Below are 21,792 nucleotides of genomic sequence, written 5' to 3' on the forward strand. Positions count from 1 at the left end.
GGGAATGGACAATTTCATTGCATCGCTGAGCAGGACTGTGTCAGCCTCATAACTTGGCTGCTTTTGCACCTACATGTTGTACATTCACTTCCTCTCTGCTTGCGCTCTCCGAGGCATCACCATGGTAACCACAAGTCACACATCTCAAGCTCATTCTTAACAGACTCGGGGGCATAGTGCACTCCCACGCAGGCACTCAGACGTCTGTGTGAAGGTGGTTCTGTAGTAATACGTCGCCACTGATCCACACGGATAGGGGCAAAGTCCACGCCTCAGGCAGAGTTCCGTAAAGTAACCGTAGGAAACTGAAGCACTACTGACTGGCACAAGTTGATATAGAGTATGGCAGGCAGTGGGAAGTTAATACCAACAGCACTGATAGCTTAACATTAAACACTAACTTGTTCAGTTTACCTATTTAGTTTAGACATTCAGAAGAACTTTTAATTAAATAAGTTGGCAGTCATGGTAGTCAATCATATAACTGCTGTACCAAATTCCTCACATATAAATATGTTAGGTGTCCTGGCCTTTTTTTGTGCTAAACTTTAGGTATGATCCTTTCTAGTAAGGGGTGTTTTGGTTGTACTTAGTGTTTGGCTACCAATCTGTCCGGAGGGCGGTAGTGTTGTGCAAAGATTACAGTGTATCTAATTCATTCTCAATCCTGTTTGTGTAAATCCTTTGCTGGGCGACATCAAAGACCCTTCAGATTCTGATTAACGCTTGATGGAGCATTTGAATGCGTATTTTACATTTTGGTGTGTTGCTCATGAGAGTCATTATTATGCTGCTAATAATACCCAAATCTACTTTAAATCCTTTCTGTGGTGTTTTTAATACTTAATATCTATACTCTCGTAGACATCACATCATTACAACCTCATGACGTGCAGACAAGCATCTTTAAAACAAACTGGAACTTTAAGTTTAAGGGAAGATCCTGGGGTTTCCAATGATACAAATTATGTTTACTGTAATCTACAAGGCATCTTGGATTGTCTATGTAATTATGAAGGTTTTGAAACAATTATATTTTGCTAATGTGCCCGCACAGCGTCGAAAACAAAATTTTTAAAGCCCTCCAAAGGAAAACATTACATTCATTTTAAATATGAAACGCATAGTAAGAATAGCTTGTGTTTAGTTTGACATGCTCAGTCTCATAAAATGGACGTTCTTCTATTTGACTATTAATGTCTTCTACAGTCAGTAACTTGTCATTGTCTTTTTCTGTTTCAGGTATAGCATCTCTTACATTCCATTTGCCAGGTAAGACAACATGATGGTTATGTGCCTCTTTCCTTTTGTTATATCCTTTTGTTATATTTCATTCAGTTGTATGTGATGCTTACTGCATTAGGTATGTCTATAAGATCTACCATTTATATCTCAGCAGTGCCCTGTCTACAAATGACACTATAGGGAAAATATTATGAGTGATCCTTCAATAAAAACATGTTTTCATTTACATCCAAACACTGTTTGCCGCCACCATATGGCTGTAATCCCCCCTCTATGACTAGTGCAGGCATTTAGTGTCAAGCAAATGACAGCTTGTTGTTTCACACTCCTCTGTGCTTTAGCCCTGTGAGCCTGCCTTATCCATAATATCTAAATTAAATCATTTCTTATGGAATAATGCTCTTTCAGCCTGATTTAGCAACATATTTCTCTCCCAATGTAGCTTTTATTTAGCTTGTGATGAGCTTATATTAAGCTCTATAGGGTTAAAGCACAATGCAACATTTTGATTAGATCAAGACCAAATAGGCTGCCCTGCATAAGGGACCAGGATTTAAAAAAAATACTATACATATTAGAATTCACTTCTCAAATTGTGCCATGTGGTATACCACCTGAAGGCTTTTCCCAAGCCAAGCAGGGGGTATGATGTTGTTTTGTCAGTCCATCTGTAAGCAGGGTTATGTCTCATTTGGTGAAGGGTCCAGAGCCCCCATGCAGCCCCACCCACGAAGTGGCTTGTGTATTTGGGCAACCCTTATAATCCATCCTGACAGCTGAGAGACGTCCCTTAACCATTCTGAGTCCCCCCTCCCCCAACCCAAATGCTAACAACAATGCAAAGCTGGGACAAAGACATGTGCCACCCTTCCAAAGTACCAAATTCCTACAGAGAAATGCAAATTGGACTGCACGTTTTTGGGGCTGACTATTCAAATCCTGATAACTTTTTTCATTTGTTACTCCTTTATTATATTTTGTATTTTTTCGTCAACATATTATTATCCTCTCTTTTTAAGCTTCTTACTTTAATCCATTTTTCATTTAATTTAGATGTATCTCTATATTGTTTGCCATGTTGTTACAGAGCAGCATATTTTGATCACAGACCTGTATCCCTCTGAGTGACACATTGAAAAGCATTAGACTGCAGTCTCCCGATTCTGGTCTTTGGTCACACAAACTGCTACCTGGCACGCCACAAAACCACATGGCCAGTGGTCTTGATCCTTTAATGTATTTTACCTCGTTGCCTATTTATAACCTCTCAAGCCAAGTCACTGAAACCTGCTGCATGTGCACTTCCCACAGTGCTTTAAGGATAATGTTTAGTGTTAATGTTAATTTTTTGGAAATGGGGGAAAGTCTTTGCTCATTTATTCATGCAGTGTTTGGGGAAACAAAAATAGCATCAAGCCTCAAGTGATCACATAAAACAAATGCCAGGCTGTACATGCGGAAGGGTTCTGGTGTTGAATGTTTTCTGTCTACATCAGAGGGACAAACAGGAGCATTTGAAGGAGCAAGTCTCCTGTCTGTCCGCCGACCTCCTCTCCTCCCTCAGACTGCTTATGATCCCCCCTTCTCCTTTTAACCTTGACTGGTTTCACACCTCCTCCACCGAAATGTGATTGTGGCTAGAGGCGAAGTCTGCATAGCAACACACCGATGGCAAGAGAAAACCGTGTGAGGGGAAGCAGAGCAGGCAATGACGATCCCTGGTTACCATGGTGATCGCTCGTATTGCATCATCCCTTAACACAGAGTACCTGGAGAAAGAAAGCCCCTATCACTCTGAACATGTGGTGCTTCCCCGCCAAAACATGCTCACTTATTCATGACGAGCCCCACCCAAATTGGTGGAAGTGGATTTTTGTCACTTTTAATTTTGTATGCATGACAACATTTTGTGTACTTTTTAATATTTCTTTTTAGAACCACACTCGGGCAACATTCCCTCCATTTTTTTTTCTTGCCTTTATTTCAATGGTTATAATGCTGGCTGTTTTTTAGACATTTTCTTTTGTCTTTTTCTACAGGGATGCTGTGATGAAATGCTTCACAACCTGTCTGAGTTAGGACTCCTTGGTCCCCATTTTGGGAAGACTGGTCCTAATATTGAAACTGTAAGGACAGTGGCTCTGTAAAATATGCATCTTTTGTTGTTTATACAATATATCTCCAGATTTTTACTGTGGCTTATTCAATACTGTGAATCCTCGCTTTTTAAGTCTAACTGAAGGTCTATAACTATAATCAGATTATATCACTTATCTTTTGCTTCTAAAGTGAAAGAAGTGCCTTTAATATATTATATTTAAAAGATTTTTATACCAAATACTGTAAGTACAGGGAAATTATTTTGACTTTGCTATAATTAACAACACTTTCATATGTCCTCACATGAAATGAATAGGGTCGATGGAGACATTGATCAACCATACATGACATGACTTTATGCATTTAACAGTGTGAAATTCCATTTTCCTGACTTCTTACAAGCATCATTAAAACGGTTTGCCTTTGCTCCTTTCTGTCTGTGTGCGAGGCACTGATGCATGAAGAGGCTCCCAGATGCTATCCCATATTGATAGATAGAATTATCTAAGGCAATTGAGGTACTGCTTCACTGATGATGCACTGGGATATATGATACCCACAGCTCTTTTGAGTTTATCCAGCTAAATATATTAAAAAGCAGCTCCTGTCTAGTCTGTTCATATTTATGCGTGTTTGAACACACCTGCCCCCCCCCCCCCTTAGCTCATCAAATTACATTAAAATGACTTCTCCTCTTTAAATTTGATTTCCTGCCAGATAAAGCAATGCCCCCCGTTAGTTGCGCTTTCTTGAGCATTGTGATTTTGATGTGACCTAATAACCCAGAATAGCTTGCATTGAGTTCCCCGTATTGCTTTGGCACGATGGCATAGCCTTTGAGGATGCGGTTGTCATGACAACCTCCCCTGGAATATGCCTAACCTCAGCCTTCCCCCCATCTGTGGTGCAATGTTCACATTATCCTGAGGAAGTGTGCCGTTTTCATGTTTTAGAACACTTTGGACCGGCAATCAGTCATTGTTATAAAAAAATATTTTAAAAACGGTTGTATGCATCCTGTTTTCCTGTGTTTTATCTGCAGGATTTGTTCAAGGGTATTATGCCTCCAGGTTTTCTTTCTGCATGATGCGACTAAATAACAGGATTTCACTTCCTGTTGTGCAGCCCCCACAGTTTGATTAGATGCTTGTATAACGTGGTGGTGGATTAGCATGGACAAAATCTCCCCTCTATACTACTAGTTCAACTAACTCGGCAGACACCCTGCAAATCCTTGAGCGATTTAATCTAAGGGATGAAATAATTCTGTTGAGTGAAGCTTGTTTTTGTGATCGTTTTTCTTTGCCTGCTATTTTTGGATTAGGGCAAAGTTTAAGGATGGAGGGGAAGTACCCTGACCTCAGCAAGCAATCTGTTAGTCTCCCAACTGTTTCCTTTTCTATTCCATCAAATCTGTTGTTAAATCAGAGAGGAGAGGGATCCCACGCCACAGCAAACCACTTAAATAAAACAAACCTGTGTTCCCCTTCGCCCTAATTCTCCTGCTCATCTTGAAAAAATTAATCTCTAACTCTCCGTGCCTTTTTTTTTTTTTTGGGGGGGGATTATTACAAGAGTGAGTCAGTGGAATGTTGGCCTAAATTGTGTTTTGGTTTTGTTGGAAAATGTTCAGCTGCTGAAACACAGCACAATGATGCACGTTAAAATGTTATTTACTTATTTACTTTTTACAGTATAGTGGAAAAAAAATATTTATTTCACTTACTTCAATACATCCTATTGATATAAACAGAGTAACTAAATGTTAAATGGCAAAATGTTTCACAAACTGCAAACTCTCTACGTCCTCAGGCAATATTAAATAAACGGTCTACAAATATGGATTTGGAAAGAAGTATTGATTTCTTCTTACACACTGAGGGGGAAAATAATCACATTGAATCAGTTGTGGAACTGTCTGCGTGGAAGTGCAGATAACAGCTGAAAGGAAGGAAATGAATAGCATAGATTATTTGTGTGTTTTTATGTATAGACTGAATGGCTGAAAGAACAACGGATCGGTTAATCGATATTTGAGACTATGATGACTGACCGAAAGGACTGAGCTAATGACATGGTTTGTTAGTTCAAGTACAGAATGGGATTATTTTTCAGCACTAAGGACCAAATCCTTATGAGCATATACAGTATATGTAAGGTATAGGGTGGTATAGTCATACCTAGGACTACTCTAACTGAATAATGTGAGATAGAGATGATTAATGCCCATTTGTGTGTGTTGGAATGCAAACATTTACAGACTGTCTTATAATGAGTTTCAACGTTGAGGTACATTTTAGTAGAAAATGATTAAAAATTATGTTTGTTTCTCCTTAATTACTTACGAATTTGTCTGTTTAAACTTGCAATTTAACTATCTTAAAAATAGGTGGAAAATGTGTCACTTTAATACCTGTAGTCACTTTGAGGTTACAAATAGATCCACTTACACCATAGTTCTTGGTGTTATTCAAACTGATTATCTAAACCGTGTGTGTTTCCAATGACTGTAAAACAGCAGAGGCGCTGTAAGAAAAGAGGAGGTGGATGTCGCTCATCGCTTCAGGAAGTTATTGGAAATTACGAAATGACATCAACACAGTTTTTTCCTGGCTTTGTTTGGTGCTTCTCCTGACCACGCCTTCCTGCCGACTCCATCATAAAGCAGCCACGCCGTGTGTGTGTGTGTGCACCAGTTGAACTCCAGTTAGTGTGGACAACAGGTGCACTACAGCCTCTCTCGTCCTCGCTGTTGGATAATGCCCGCAGAGCGCCTCGCGTCGCTTTGCGCATGCAGGGCTTCCTCGTTTGCACCCTGAACATTTGCACGTTTTTGTATCCTGATCACTTCCAGCCACAAAAATGCCTTTTCCGCCCATCAGCCTCCACCAGCGGATCTCTTCTCCTGGCAGGGAACTATTCGGGAAAAAGAAAGCCAACGGAGTGCCTCCTCACAATGAGCTCACCAGCAAATCCGGCGGAGATAAAGGGGGGTCCGAGAAGGAGAAGCAGTCATCTTCTTGGACATCGGCGAATTTAAGGAATTTGGGGCGAAAAGCCCAGCCAGAGAAGAGCAGAGGCTCAGCTCAGAAGGCGGGTGCCGGTCAGGAGACCCAGGGAAAGACCTCCTGGCTGTCGGTACCCAAACCTCAGGACTCGTCTGAAGGAGTCAGGCGCTCCAGCTCCATGGACTCCGCCAGACACCTCCACGGCAAAGAGGAAGGGAAGAAGGAGATTCAGTTTACCCTCAGTCTTACCCCTGAAGCCATTCTTGTCATCCAAAAACGCAATCTAGAAAAGCAGATGATGGCAAAGCAGCAGAAGTGTTGCGCTTCCGCGGACTTTCGACACAGGAGAGTTTTTCCATCCAAAAAGGCGCACGGAGCGTCCAAGGGCTGCCCTCCGGCCGCCAAAGTGGAAAGCGCCGAGCAGGACATTACAGCCATCGTTAAAATATCTCTTTTGAATGACCAGTATAAGTACGACGATGTGGAGTATGAAGAAGAGGATGGAGATGTGGACGAGACTGTTGTGAGGAAATGTAAAGAGTGGCTCAAAGGAGTCGAAAATGCCGCTGCTTTGGGAAAAGTCGACAAACTTTCAGCACTCCCGCACCTTAAAGGCTGCTGACGCCTGACTTCATATTTCATTATCTAAACAGCTGACTGCCGTGATGATGGACTCGTGAAAACCGTGCACCGATAGGCAATGTAGGCCTGCTGCAATGGCCTCTTAAATCTGACTCCTGTTAATTAAACGGTTATGAGGGGATAACATCCACTACAGGGGAATCCCAATTTGTTTCAGGGTTATGTACTAAAGTAGATGTCACACAAAATTTAAGAAACATGAAAATAGATGAGTAAATTGCAAATGAATGATAGGGCATTTGACACCTTCTCGCCTCAAGAATAATAAGATGTTAAAGCTTAATTGCAGCCTGTGGCTCGGCCAACAGTGCTTCTTATGGCTTTGCGAGTGTAATGCCTATTCAATGTGTTGCTGAAGTTTGAACGGAATACCTTGATATTCTTGTCTTTTGCACATGGTTTTGTTTTCAGTGGGGCGCCTGTGGATTGGCAGAGGGGTTTGCGTAAAGGGACGCGAAACCGTTCCTTTGTGTGAAGAACAATAAGCTGTCAACAACAGGGTTTTATATGCGCCTGCTGCTCAAACCAAACGGGACTGTTTATTTTTCTCTAATAAGAGGGTTACCTTTTGTAGGGATTTGTCAGCGATATACAGTATTTAATATTTACTAAACACTTGTACTGTCAGACGTTTTCTCAGATGATGATTTTATGCCATTCGAAGTAAAAAAAAAAAATGTTTTTTTAATCTTGCAAGTGTCACTGACCGTTTTAAATCTTTTCAAAGCTGATTTGTGTTGTGCCTTTTGAATGAGTCTGTTACATAATGCTGATTGGCAGTCACTTAGATTTCTTTTAAGTCTGGCCAGTTCCCAGATTGTATTGTAATGCATTTTTCTTGTTGCCACTGTAGCTACCAGAGGCCATCCAGGCATTAGTGTCCTAAGCTTCTCAGATTTCCCTGTTAAGTGGGGCTGACCAGTGTACTGTGGGGCCCAGGTGCATGATCCCTTCAGGAAATTACCTCCAGTCTGCTTTTCTTTTGTTATAACAAACAAAACAATGTATGTAGCTATAGGAGATAAATAGTGTTGGCACCAAATATCTGGGAGTTAATTTCACGCAAAGTGCCAGAACTATTTGGTTTGTGGCAAAGGTATTCCCAGTTTGAACAGACGTCTTAATCCTGACATTCCTATACTCATGTGGTACTCACTGAACTGTAAGAGCTATGTTAATGCTATAAGTAGTAACAAACCCTGTGTAGCCTACTCCTGAGAGAGAAACAGCTGGTCAGGGACCAGTTGAGGGCTTCAAAACCAACCAGTATTTGACTGTTTTTAGCCAAAAAACTGAATATCATGAACAAGATTTAAAGAGAAATTAGGCTCTGAAGACTCTATTCGCTTCATTCTTGGTTCTTTTCAGCTGCCTATGTTTTATCCTATTGAACATTAGCCAGTCAAGAGGAACTTTGAAGGAAACTGCAATCCAGCCTTGGACACCCATTAAATCTTCATGCAGGGTCATACCATATAGTTGTGTTTGTGTGTACAGTGTGTTCCTTGCAATAAGGTTGAACTCTTTTCCATTGTTCTCTGTAACTTGGTAACCACAGTTTTACACTGAGTGTGTTCCACTTTAAAGCCACACACAAGACAGAGGCGTGCAAGCTTTAAGACATTAGTGTGTTTGAAAAGCCCACACACCATCAACTGGTAAGCTATTTTTGAAAGATGATTTATAACCTCAGGTAACATTGTCATTTGATATTATTTGGGAATTTGATGCCAACATGTCAATAATCTTTTCTTTAAAGCTTCCCTTAATGGTAGATTGCTATGAGAGATAAATGCAAAAACATTCTTCAAGCAAGCGATCTGCCCTCTATCTTGGAAAAAAAACTGTCAGAAAGGTATTTTATATAACCCGTTCATCACCACTGAGAGTTTCATATATTATTCCGCTGTCATCCTGTTAATTCACGTCTCATTCAGGAATGACTTACATAAAGTAATCAGGTGCCAAATACATGTCCTGTATGCATTGTTATTGTGGTACAGTGCATGACATTCCAGATTTCATGTGAGTAGACAAACAAGCTGCCAGAATAAAGCATCATGTATGTTCAGATGTTTCCATTCAGTGTCACAAAGGGGTTTTATTGTTGCATGTTGAGATCATGGCTGAGCCTGTGCAGCGTGTACCAAGACCCGTTCGGTTCTCCGTGGCTCTTGTGATAATATCTACTGGCTCGTGACTGAAAGTAATGTAATCCTCCTCTATTGTGTCATTTCAATTGTGGCCTTGTTTATGTGCCTCTCCCTGGTATTCACTGCTGTCTGGTTTAGGCCTGAAACCGAGCTATTCATGACTGTCCTGGAGGGTGAGAGAGAGTAGAATTAGTATGTCTAAAGTAGCTTAAATAGGCTACTTGTATTGAACAGGAAAAGTAGAATTTAAAGAAGAAGGAGCTGGCAACAAGATGAGACAGTTGGCTTGGTTACAACAAGTTGAAACACTTTTTCCAAACTGGCCTTCAAGGTCTTTCACATTTGGAGTTGTTAACTCCTCCCCTTGCTGTAGGTCTCTCTATTTTAATCCTCTGCCACACGCAAACTGTTTCTGTTTACACCCGCGACATCTAATTTCTTAATTTTTCATCTTTCTCTATTTTACAGTTTTTCGCGATTGTTAAGACACATTACTTGAAACCCTCACCCATTTTCTCAAAACTGTACACACAAAACCAAGTTCTCAAACGCTAGTCACAAAACATCGGACTCTGCTGGCAAAATCAAACAATGCGTTCAGATTATATGATGCCAGTCAGTAACTGAATGCTACAGAGAAATCATTAGACGTTATCTCAAAAGTTGAGAACACATTGTGCAGATCATGTAGTTACAGAAAAAAATGTTTACAGTATTTCATACAGTAAACACATTCTGAGAATATCCTGTACACTGCAAGTACAAAAATTTTGACTGTCTGTATGTTAGCCGCTTGGAGAACAATACAGTAGTCCAATTGCAAAAGGCCAAAGAAAAAATAAAAGTGAAAAGCACATGACAGTACAATAAAAGAAATATTGTGAAACCACAAAATCAGTCTGACTCTCTGCACTCTGAAGTGGCTTATGTTCTCTACAGTTGGTTTGATTACTTCCATAGAAACATGTGTAATTTTGAGTCGTTTTGTGTAAACGGTGACAAATGTGTTGTAGTTGTATTTAATATTTGCTGCTTGTGTTAATCATTTTTAGTCAGTCTAAAATGTGACTTAATGAGTGAGAATGTGTTTACAGTAAGAGTTAAAGCAAGAGTTAAAAAAAAAAAAAGAAAAGAAGAGAGAAAGGGTTGAAGGCTTCTGTCCATTTCCCAGCAGCATCATGATCAGTGTCGAGAAGTATTGGGTACAGCAGTATGGCTGCATTCTGCTCCACTGATTTATAGTGGCAGGGTAGCACAGATGGATGCTGCCTTCGCCCCGTCCCTGACACTGCACACAGCAGTGAGAGCAAAAGAACGACAGGTCCCTTTGCTCTGCCAAGACAGTATTACTATGGCAACCAAACTGATAAACCCCGCATTTCCAGCAGCTTTTGTGAGATAAGACAAAGCAGACACTTCCTGAACACACTCGGCCCATAAACTAAATGTGTCATTCAGTGGCAGTCTGTTGGGAACAAGGCATTTCCCAGAACCAGGGCGACCTCAGAGAGAAGACTTGGATCAAAGAGTCCAGTCCTGCCAATAAAGCTAAAGCAATCGTCATTTAAGGGTTATTAAAGGGAGCAAGTAGCTCCATGTTTTTCTGTATACTTAATCTGCTTTGGCATGCATGCTGTTAGCACCATAAGCCTTGCATTCTTTTGGTAACATGCTCTATATTTTGCATTCCTTTTCATCTTATAGTTTGTCTTAGTAGTTGAAATCTGTCTCTTAAGCCTCCATCAGCAACATCTGTTGGGTATCAGTCTTTATCAGGATTACATAAGGACACTGTTGCCCAATAATATGCTTAGGGCAGATCACAGCCTTACAAAATTGTTTTCTAGAGACAGGAAATACAGTGAGGGCTTTGAAGGAGCGCAAGTGGGCATATTCCTCCTCCGTATCTTCAGCAGAAGACACAACGTCAGGCAGTTGTGTGGGAGGTTGCTGTTGGCAGATGAGGGATTACCAAAAATGCATTCTTTTTTTTAAACTTCAGGCAAGCTGACTGATTCACTCCCACAGCCTCTAAATTGGGGTTTTACTGTTGATAGGCAGGGGTTGAAGTCAAAGCCGAGCCCCAGAGGAGGAAGACAATGCATGACAGCGGTCCAGACCCGGACCAAGAGACCAAGGCCTGGCGTCAGGCTCAGCTCGAGCAGGTTGATAAATACTGTACCAATGGTGGAATGTTTAAGATACTTTCCTAGTAACAAAGATACTTTTTCTGTTGCCATCTACAGAGAAGGCAAATGGTACATGAGAGAACATTTTAGAATGAAATGTCCACTGGTCTTTGACCATTAATCAGTCCTTCCCCCATAAAGCATTGCTCTCTGCCCCCTCTCTCTCTTTTTTTTTGGCTCAGTTCCCTGCAGATTGTGTCAGGTTTTTTGTTTATCCTCCAGCGCCATCTAGAGGCCTATAGGAACCTGCACCGTCTCCGAGATGCTCTCAGTCTCCGCTATGCTGCCCTGCTCAAAGACAAGGTCCAGTCACAAAGATTACTGCTGCAGCAGAGAGATGAGACAGCCCGAGCAAAGTCAGAGAAGGGAACCAAGCAGGTAAATCATTGAAACTTAAGGTTGCAGGACAGAGTGCTTTATTTGAGTCATGTGCATGAACGGCAGGGGCCAATCTCTGTCTGACATTTACATTTAATGGTTTCAAATGAGAGATCAGTGCTTTCCTTGTAGTGATTTTATGTATTACAGATTACCTTTTTAATATATTAAACACATAAGATTAAATACCTTGGGGGGGGGGGGGGTAGAAAAACCATTGGATATGAAATGTCTTGACTGTATGTTCTGTTTTTCTTTCTACATACACTACTGGGAGTCAGTAATTTTGTCCATCCACGTCTTTTTTTATAATGTGTTTGTTTACAGGCACAGTGGAAACACAGGCCTGTACTTTTTTTCACAGGTTTTGTTTCTTTATTTTGTAATTTATCATACAATAAAATTGGTTAAACAACTATTTGGTTTGGGACTTTGGGGCATGATGTAAACTCTGAAAGTCAAAACTTGATCTTCCATCAAGGGGCCAAGTATTAAGCTGTATGGCCTTTGTCTGGGCTCAAATACACAACCCTGCAAATCAAAGCCTCCCTGTTTTGACTACAACACCTCCACTTTCTCTTTTAGTCTTCAAGTGACATGCATATCATTAAGACAATTGCAGCTGCAGTTTACAACTTAATCCTGTTAGTCTCTAAGTCATGCACAGTATGTATAGCAGGCTAACGCTGTTGCTGAATGTGTCTTCTGTAGCAATTATTGTCATTTAGTCAAATGTTGCTTAGTTTAATAATTTGCAAGTGATGTTTAAGCAGGTAATCTACGTGTTTTTGGGTTCAATCTACGGAAACAAAGAGGTATAATAATTTAAATCTTATTAACAATAGAATACCTAATAATAAACTTTAATCACTATTAAGTAATTACTATTGAAGTTGAAACACCACTGAGTTTATAGCATTGAACTATTTTATTTTGAAAACCGTCTCGTATAAATTTACAAGGTTTGAATCCCCTCTCAAAAATGTACACAAGGTGATTTCAGGATTTTGCCATTTCATCATTCTCAAATTATAATGGTCTTTTTTTTTGCTTCCATACATTATTTCACTTCATTTTTTTTTGTGTGTACAGATTTCATTTCCCCTTCTTGTGTGTAATTCTACTTCTGATGTTGTTTCTGTGATTGACTTTCATTTTGACTCGTCTCTGTTCTGACAGGGTGTGAAAAGATCAATAAGCTTTAGAGAGTGCCTGCATAGAGGGGCTTTAACAGGAGAGAGATCCTGTCTTATCTTCCCCTCCTGTAAAAGTTGAGCTTGGAGGATGTAATTGTCCTCTCTAATGACTTGCACTTGGTGGGGGAAGACAAAAAGAGCACAATAAAGGACTATAGAGGCCCTCCAGTAGGACTCCTTTGCTTCAAATGGCTGAGCAAATGAAACTACCCGTTGTTTCCTCAGCTCAGATCGAAAGGCTCTGTCGCAGACACAGAAGTGAGACAGGACCAAAGCAGGCAATGGCAAGAACACCTGCTGGGGCCTAATTGGTCCTTGCTGCTGTTAATGGCTTCCTGTGGTTGCATGTTTACTTCTCATTTGTTCTGGGTACTCTGTTTCCCAGCCCCTGAAACAAGGGAGAATCACTTTCTTCCCACACCTCTCTGTCCTCCTCTGACGGTCTGTCTGCCTCCTTCTCCTTTCTTCTTTACTCAGAAACAAAAGAAGTCAGCCATCTCCAAGCTGCAGCACAACGACTCATACCTCAAGTCCCTCCCTAAAACCAGCTACTACCTGGTAGGTTTTGTCCCAGTACCAGAAGTGTATGACACCTGACTTCAAGCCGCTCTGTCATTGATTGATGTGACATCCCTCACTGTGACACTCATCAAAGCGTTCTGACACTGAATCTATTTTCTGAGATTTTTGACCTCCAGAAGCAGTTAGCTGAGCGTGGACATCTGAAGACCCATCACGACTTGGAGGACTTTTATAGGTGCATCACATATAACCGTCACCCATCACAGCTCCATAAAAGTCTAGAGGATGTCAGGAAAAAGAGTTGAGTTGCACTTTGATATACAGTCTATAAAAAAACAACTTTCTTTGTAGATCTATTATGGGAAAACAATAGTGCTTTTGTATGTGTATCTGTGTAACAGTGCTGGAGAGCAGAGCTGCAGAGGATTCGATGACTCAAACCAAAATCTCAGAAAAACATCCCTGCACTGCTGAAGAGGGAGAACATGAGGAGCACTCCAGGTGGAGACTGCCTACACTGTAATTCGTCAGCATGAGTATTGACCACTAAACAATTATTTTATTCAAAATAATCCTTTTCTCAGCGTTTATTTATTTATTCATTTTTTTTAAACTTTGCAACATTTGGTACTTTTAAAGCAATAATTTGACATTTTGGACCATAAGCTTATTTGCTTTCTTGCCAAGAGTTAGAAGAGAAGGTTGATGCCACACTGTCCTATCTGTCCATTAAATTTAAGTCTAGAGCCAGAGGCCACTAAGCTTAGCTTAGCATAAAGACTGGAAACGGGGAAAATAGCTAGTTTGGCTTTTTCTAAAGCTAACCAAATCTGCCTCTAAAACTCATTAATTAGAATAAATATTAGTTATTATCTAAACACATATTTTGTTTCGTTAATCCGTAAAAGATAAAGTGAAAAAGCTCTAAACTATCAGCTAATCTAACTAGCCCCTAGGCTGTGGTTTAGTCTTAAGGCCCTGACACACTAACCCAATAATCAGCCTTCAGCTGGCGGGGTCGGTGACTCGTGTTTGGTGATGCGTTCGTCCAAAAAGGCAGTCGGCATCGCTTCGGTGTGTCCAAGGCACTTTTTTTGGCCAACTCGAGGCCCTCGGGTTGGTGTGTCAGGGCCTTTGGTGTGTAGACTTGATAGTGGCATTGAACTTCATAACCAACGCTAACTCTCACAAGAAAGCAACTGGGTGTATTTTCCAAGATTTTGCCCTATTGGTTGAGAGTGACACAAAATATAAGTCTTAAGTCTATTTGTCTAATATTAGGTAGCAGGATACAATTTTCATCTGATAGTATATTTTGTATATTTAAGATAAGATAAGATCCTTTGTTAAGGGCATACAGTACATGCCTGAGGTTTTAGGTGTCAAATCTGCAGGTTGTGGTGGGCCAGCAGGGAGATGGTAGGCCTACTCATTTATAAAGGCCTTTGGTCTAAAACTGTAAGCACTCTGGGTCTCTGTTTGCACTGCCTTTAAGAACAAACACTGGCTCCACTGGAGGCTTGTTTAGCATGGACCCTCCTGGAGGAGAGAGCTGTTACTCACATAGAAGTGAGATGACCAAACACAAGATGACCCTGCTGTTGTGGAGACTCACCTCCTCGGACGGTCGCGTTGACTCTGACAAACATCTTCCAGGGGAAAATGTTGTAATTATGTCCACTACAAAAGAGATATAGCAATTGGGCCAATGGTGTCACCTAATGCCTGGACTGCGAGCAGATGTTGAACTGTTTGGAGAGTACCTTCTCATTTAGAGCTGTATGGGGTTCCAGGCAAACAGCAAGCCATTTACCAAAAGGTGGCAGAGATAATCTGAGAGCTTAGAGAGTTAGAGTTGTGTTGTGGTTCCATTCATCACTACTTATACAAGCATCATCCCTGTTATTATGAAGGATTTACTACAAATGCTTCAGTTTTGGGAAACGTTGAAAATGTAGCTTTTTCATTAGTTGACACACTAACGGAGATTGTCTTTCAGTTCATTCACTCTAACCTCCACTAATTTCATTCAGGTCTTCCACTTCAACTGACACTCAATTTGTCACCTAATATCGACTGACATTTCAACTTCTTTCAGTTTTCGAACTTCAATTTTCAACTCCTATTAGCATTTTCACTTCAACTGACACTTCACTTAGCACTTACACTTAAATTCACACTTCAACTTCATTCAGCGCTTACACATAAACTGAAACTTACGCTTCTTTCAGCACATCCATTCTCAGAAAATGAGAGAAAAGGAGAGAAAGAAATCTTAAACACATTTCTTTTTCCCTAATTGTGAGGGCTTTCTGCCACTGTCTCTTTAACGCTCAAACACCTGGCGGTTAACATAACTGCTCTCAGTTTCGAATAAAAATTTCTCAAATTATACTGTACCACTTTTTTGCTGGATGATAGTCAGATCCACGTTAAATTTTTTCACCATTAGCGTCCTTTGTGTTTACATATTGTGAATATATTACAGAACAGTGTTGGCCACTGCCACCCTTGTTGTTAATTAGGGCTGAACTCTGTTTAGTATGAGCATGTATGATGTTAGCACGAGGCTGCCACCGTTAAACAACACATTTACTCTGGGACATTAGGATCTTGGTCAGAAGGCAAGTGAAGGCTTGTGCTGACAAGTCCTCCATCAGTGTGAAATCTCACCGCTCCACATACAAACAGGGCGACACAGCAGCCCCCCTTTACCCCCAACCCGACTGTGCCACAGGCACATTCCCCACATCCATTAGAAATGCCAAAAATAAAGCTGAATTTGAGAATATGGAGTCTTCAAAATCTTTGTTTATGTTTTTCAGTAAGGAGCCAATTCACCCAATCTGCTCTGCTTTGTGACTATTTATGTGATCATTATTAGCTGCTATGATTTATTGGACAGTTAATTTGTTATCTTTGTGGCCTTCTGGTCATGGTCTCTTCAACATGTTGAATTTCCCGAGTATGTATAACAGGTCCACAAAATTAGATTCCCCAGAAGATACTATATCTATTACTACACAGTAAATTAACTTCAATCAGTGGAAAATGTACGTAAGACAGAGCTGGACTATTTGTTTTGTAGGATCCATCGATGCAACATTTTTATTGAGTTATCAGAGTTTTTGTATCTTCATGTTTCTGCAGCATTAACATGTCAGCGATAATATTGTACGTAAATGAGTGCACAGGTCCTCATGCCTCCTCCGGCCTCGTGTGCAGCTCATGGGGTTTGTATAGATCTGTTACCTGCTGCACTGTCCTGTGAGTAAACGCTGCCTTGCTCAGGAGTCCTCCCTGAAGCCAGTTTGCACCCAGCAGACAAAGTGTGTTGTCACCCGAGTGTGCAGTGTTATTGGGTGTGAGCTGCACCACACTATGGCTACCCTTGAGAAGTAGCACACCATAAGGAATATATTAACAACCTGACATTTTGTGTGCAGGTCAGACATCCCAGCAGAGAGCAAGTTGGCCGGACAAAAAAATATGTTTTGACACCGTTTTCCTCACTAATTATCAATATGGTTCAAATATTATTATCTGTTGATGGTCTTATGTTCTTCCAGCTGTTAAATGGACTCATTATTTTGTGTGTGTGTGTGTGTGTGTGTGTGTGTGTGTGTGTAGGTTAATAGAGAATGGCTCTGGATCGGCAGAGCTGATCTCTGGTGGCAGCCAGGAGAAGGATGAAGTTGAGCAAATGTTTCCCAAGGTTAGTGTCAAAACCACAGGGGCAGTAATCCCACTTAACAAGGGCAGTGAGAGGCAAACACACCTGGAGCAGTGATCACCCAACTGCCTTCTCAAACCAACACCCATAAACCCACACTGATAAAATATACTCAGCAGTAAAATGCATTACTGTATGCTTAATATTTTCTTTGCAGGTAGCTTAGCTTTCGTTTTTGGTTCCTCTATTTACTCCCACAATGTAACATTAAACAAAATAATAAAGGAAAAGTTTTCAGATAAGTTACAGCCAGCCTAGTTTAGACTAAAAAGATTGAAAGCAAGGGGAAACGGCTAGACTGGTTCTGTCCAGAAAATAACACAATCTGCCTACCAGCACCTTAAAAGTTCCCTAACTAACACATTGTTAACACTTTTTTTAACAAACATAAAAAATCTATGTGTTTAAACAACAATGTTTGGGTTTATGGGACTTCGCTGGATGCATGTTGATGAAAGTCACTACTCCTGGCAAAGAAATAATCCGGCACATAACCCCTGTAAAACCACAAGTAGTTGTTTTTACACTTTGATACACTACGAGATATGAGGTGTTAATTAAAGTGAACGTTAGAGCTGCTAGTAGGCGTATTTTGATGACAAATCAGAGTATAATTGTAGCTTGTTTCAAGTAAAAGGCTCACCATGCCTATAACATAGTGAACAGAAGACTTGTTAAGTTCATTAATCAAATTTTGACATCTAATTATTATTTTGTCTTAATTAAAGAAGGCTGCAACGGCATATGAAGAGGTGATATAGAGCATTATTTCACATCTTTACAGAGTTCAGGAGAGAAGCTGGTAAAGAGACTTTGGAGATGAGGTTATGCTCAGGTGCCGAGATGAGAACACACAAACACGCAGGACTCATTTTTCTCTCACCTCTGTGTCAAAACGGGCCTGAGCAAACAGAGGATGAGCCTAGCTGGAGGGAGAGCAGGGGAAGGCAAACAGTGGTCAGACAAGACTGGTGAAAGCCAGCAGACATGCCTTACTCACCACAGCTCCATGCTGACATCTCAGATTCTCCTCTGGCATAGAGGCCTGTCACACCTATTAACATCTTTGGGGTGGCAAAAAAGGGTTCAGGCTTTAAATGTTTGTGAGGCACCTTACTCGGAAACTTCCTTGTTTACCTCACAATAATATGTGCATGGATACAGTTCAATTACTCTGCAAAAAATACTACCTTCCTTTTATAAAAACAGTGTCAGGGAGGTGTTGGCTTAAGTCAATGGTAATTTTTGCTCATGTTTCAGTTGACTTATATTATATTGGCATGTTCTCCAATCATTTAATCCACTATATTTATGTGATGAGTTAATGAGTAAAGGGCAATACTTGTTTTTCCATCATCTTTTTACCACACATTATGTACAGTTTATTTGTATAGTGTATACTTTATTTGGGTGGTGCAGTGGATATGACACATGCCTTTGGTGTGGGAGATCTGGGTTCAATTCCCACTACAAAACATCAACAAACGTGTCCCTGAGCAAGACACTTAACCCCTATTTGCTCCAAAGACGTATGGCCTCTGACACAAATAGCAATTTTAAGTCGCCTCGGATAAAAGTGTCAGCTAAATCTAACGTAATGTTATGTATTTTAATGTGTTTTTTACAAAATTAATGTTGGCTTAAATTTATTTCAATATGACAGTTAGCTAGCAGCCAGACTTGAAACTTTGTTATTGCACAGAAGTTTACATTTTTCAAATCAATCTACAAATAGAAACTACTTTATCACCCATCAATGCCAAGATCAACGAAACCATATTGACAGCAACATTGTAACTTTGGCATGTTTGTGTCTAATAAAGTTGATTTTCACACCCTATTGGTTCAACTGGAAACCAGTGATGGCCTGAAAGGTGAGAACACCAGAATTTGAAATACAGTACACAACATGTTTTAAAGTGGTTAGCAGGGAAGTTAAGTGATTTGTATTGAATGGTTTCAAACATGCACTTAACATGCACGTAATAGAAGCAAAGCAAAGTAAATACAGACTTGAATGTGTTCTCTGAAGTTTATTTGAGTTGCACCTGCATTTTATCCTTTGAGGATGGGGGAATGGGCTCGGGGATTATATAGATCAATAACATTAATTCACAGTGGGTGATGCAGTCCCACATCAGGAAGTGGCCTAGTGTGACCGTTAACGCTGGGTGGGGTGTTGGAGCAGGACAGAGAGGCGCCAAACAGGACACTAGGACTGTGGGAAATGACACTGACTATGACACACATGACTTTTACACCATGGTTACCTCAGCTCGTATACAAGGGAATGTCTGTTTTTAAATTACAAAATGATTAACGGACGAGGAAATGATAGTTGAATGTAATATGTGCCACCCACAGATGAAAGCCCCCACATTTGCAACCCTACAGCCTAACTTTATGAAGAACTTCCAGAGCAAGATGCCAGATTTGGTAGGTCAGCCGTTACCTCCTTTATTTCCAGTGTGTGGTAGCAAAGCACAGAACAACACAGGGAAACACTCATGTTTTACTACTTTCTCTCAATTGCAGATTTTCCCTGAGATTCCCAAGAAGAGCAAGAAAGCAGAGATTTACTTGAGACGGCTGAGACAAATGCATGATCTTTGTTTAACCAACATGGTTTCGTCCCAACGGTTGGTAATTCAGCAAACAGGCAGAGACATAAAATAAATGATGCACTGACATGGATCATTGAAACCTTTCTATAAGTTTTGTTTTAGTACCATTTTAGAACCAATGAGGAGACAGGAGAAAAGAAGCATATTGAAGGAGTCTTTCAGGTGCTCTTTAAACTGAGTGAGGTTTGTTTTTCTCCGCTTGCTGTGAACTCTGGTCCAGACTGTTGGACAGGGAGACGGACTCACTGTGCTGGCAGGAGGAGCAAGGCAACCAAGATTTGGTTAGTAACACAAACCCGCCACAACACAACACATCACAACACCACAGAGCTCTATGGAAGCTAACACCTAGCTGTCACACACTATCTGCCTTTAACGTTTGTTTTTTTTCTCTGGAAACCACCATGGCAACAGGTCACACGGAATAAAATGACCAGAATGCAGTAGTTATTTGTGAGCATGACACTGCGGCACTACATGTCAGGATGTAAATCGGTTGATGTGTTTTTTATGAATTGAGTAATCAGCGAGAGATTTTTTTCCATAATTGTCCTTCCATAGATGCTTCCAGGCATTGACTCCAAACAAGGGAAGGTAAGCCAAACAAACCAGCCGCCTCTCTGCTCTCCGAAACAGCCAAGAAGTGTCCGGAATGACCGACCTTCACATCCCCAGCAGCTGGTCAGAATGACTTCAGCCAGGTGCATGACAATACAACCATCCATCACATGTATTTACTTTGTTTGTTGGAGACAAAAGACTGATTGTCACTTGACATTCTGTATTTGTGGATGTTTCTTGGCAGCCACCGAGATCTTGAGACTCTGGTTTGGGACGCAGCAGCGTGCCGCCATAAGACACCAGATCCCTTGTCCATTGAAGATGTGTGTCAACAAAAGCCTGTAAAGGTAGAATTATCTCTTAGATTGATTAGTATTGTGAAGATTGTATCATTTTTTAACAAATAATATTCTGTTCTGTCTTCAGATAATAGACCGTGGGTTCAAGCTATGGAGAAACTATACAGAGGACACAGATCACTGAAGTCATACCTTCTGTTTACAGGGAATATGTGCAGTTATTATTGTATCTGTTATATGTAAAGTGCAGTTTATGGATGCATTAATATCTCACATGTATGAAAGATAAAAAGAATTTAACATTAACAGCAAGTGTTTATTTAACGTTGTACTGGTAAACTACTAGTATATATTTTTATACTGACAATAATAATACCACATTATCTGTAAGTAATTATAAAATGGTTTTAATATGTCAATTGTTATATATGCATTAAAGACCTTACATTCATGTTTGGATATTCTGAAATAAAAGTTACAATATAATTACTTTAAACTATTGGTGTATGATGTCGATGCAGATTTGCAGCCAGCAGTTTGTTCTATTATTTGACACTTCAAAAGTTTGAAATACAACTATCAGGATGTAGTTGTTGCATTTGGGTGTAAGTTTTCATCTATTTGTTGGTGTTTATTTATATGTAGTCATCCATTTATTCAATAATTCATGAATATTAGAATAACTTGTATGTTGTTTTACATCTATATATATGCGTGTGTGTAGAATTTGTTTAATGTCTGTCACAGTTTGTATGATGTCTGTTGTTGTTTTTTGTTGTTGTAATTTAAATCCCATGCAAACTTCATTGTCAAATGAAAATGTTTCACAACAAACATATTTGAAACAACAATTTGTTCAATAAAAGGATGTTGGAAATAAAAAATAAAAAACAGATAATAATAAGAACTTCTTCTTTCATCCCGTAATTGGCACAGTCTTAATCCACTTACACATGACTCAAATGGTTCAGGTTTGTTTTTAATAGTTTGTTTATGCACCACCCACCAAGTCAAATTCCTTACTTGGCAATTAATCCTATTCTGATTCTGATTTTTGGGGTTTCTTGAAAATGTGGCTTACTAAATCTATCCCAGTCAAAACAATGTATCAACATTTAAAGCAATTTTGACAAGTTTTAACC

The 21,792-nt window shown here is 40.2% G+C and overlaps 3 protein-coding genes across 5 annotated transcripts in view; all 3 read left to right on the forward strand.

The window, feature by feature from the left end:
- sft2d1 (SFT2 domain containing 1) overlaps positions 1 to 4,870 on the forward strand; it is a 12,375-nt gene extending 7,505 nt beyond the window's left edge. Inside the window, exons 7-8 of the mRNA XM_034897547.1 lie at positions 1,243 to 1,272; positions 3,285 to 4,870. Of these exons, the coding sequence (XP_034753438.1) occupies positions 1,243 to 1,272; positions 3,285 to 3,324 (70 nt within the window). The 3' untranslated portion in view covers positions 3,325 to 4,870. The remainder of the gene's footprint in view (positions 1 to 1,242; positions 1,273 to 3,284) is intronic.
- Positions 4,871 to 5,958: 1,088 nt separating this feature from the next.
- On the forward strand, positions 5,959 to 9,076 carry prr18 (proline rich 18). The gene has a single exon (XM_034897545.1). It carries the CDS (start codon positions 6,208 to 6,210, stop codon positions 6,973 to 6,975), a length of 768 nt encoding a protein of 255 aa, XP_034753436.1. The 5' UTR covers positions 5,959 to 6,207; the 3' UTR covers positions 6,976 to 9,076.
- A 1,788-nt stretch (positions 9,077 to 10,864) lies between these two features.
- si:ch211-130h14.4 lies at positions 10,865 to 21,072 on the forward strand. Of its 3 annotated transcripts, none has more exons than XM_034897530.1 (12): positions 10,865 to 11,313; positions 11,560 to 11,715; positions 13,389 to 13,469; positions 13,595 to 13,733; positions 13,835 to 13,952; positions 17,064 to 17,148; positions 19,531 to 19,602; positions 19,702 to 19,805; positions 20,011 to 20,071; positions 20,352 to 20,491; positions 20,596 to 20,698; positions 20,778 to 21,072. In XM_034897530.1, exons 1-12 carry the CDS (start codon positions 11,248 to 11,250, stop codon positions 20,832 to 20,834), a joined length of 1,182 nt encoding a protein of 393 aa, XP_034753421.1. In that variant the 5' UTR covers positions 10,865 to 11,247; the 3' UTR covers positions 20,835 to 21,072. The 3 variants fall into 3 exon arrangements, with proteins under 3 accessions (XP_034753421.1, XP_034753423.1, XP_034753422.1); XM_034897532.1 differs by having other exon boundaries at positions 13,835 to 13,934; XM_034897531.1 differs by having other exon boundaries at positions 13,610 to 13,733.
- The last annotated feature ends 720 nt before the right edge of the window (positions 21,073 to 21,792 follow it).

This window comes from Etheostoma cragini, chromosome 17 (genome assembly GCF_013103735.1).
Source record: "Etheostoma cragini isolate CJK2018 chromosome 17, CSU_Ecrag_1.0, whole genome shotgun sequence".
In the NCBI taxonomy this organism is placed as follows: domain Eukaryota; kingdom Metazoa; phylum Chordata; class Actinopteri; order Perciformes; family Percidae; genus Etheostoma; species Etheostoma cragini.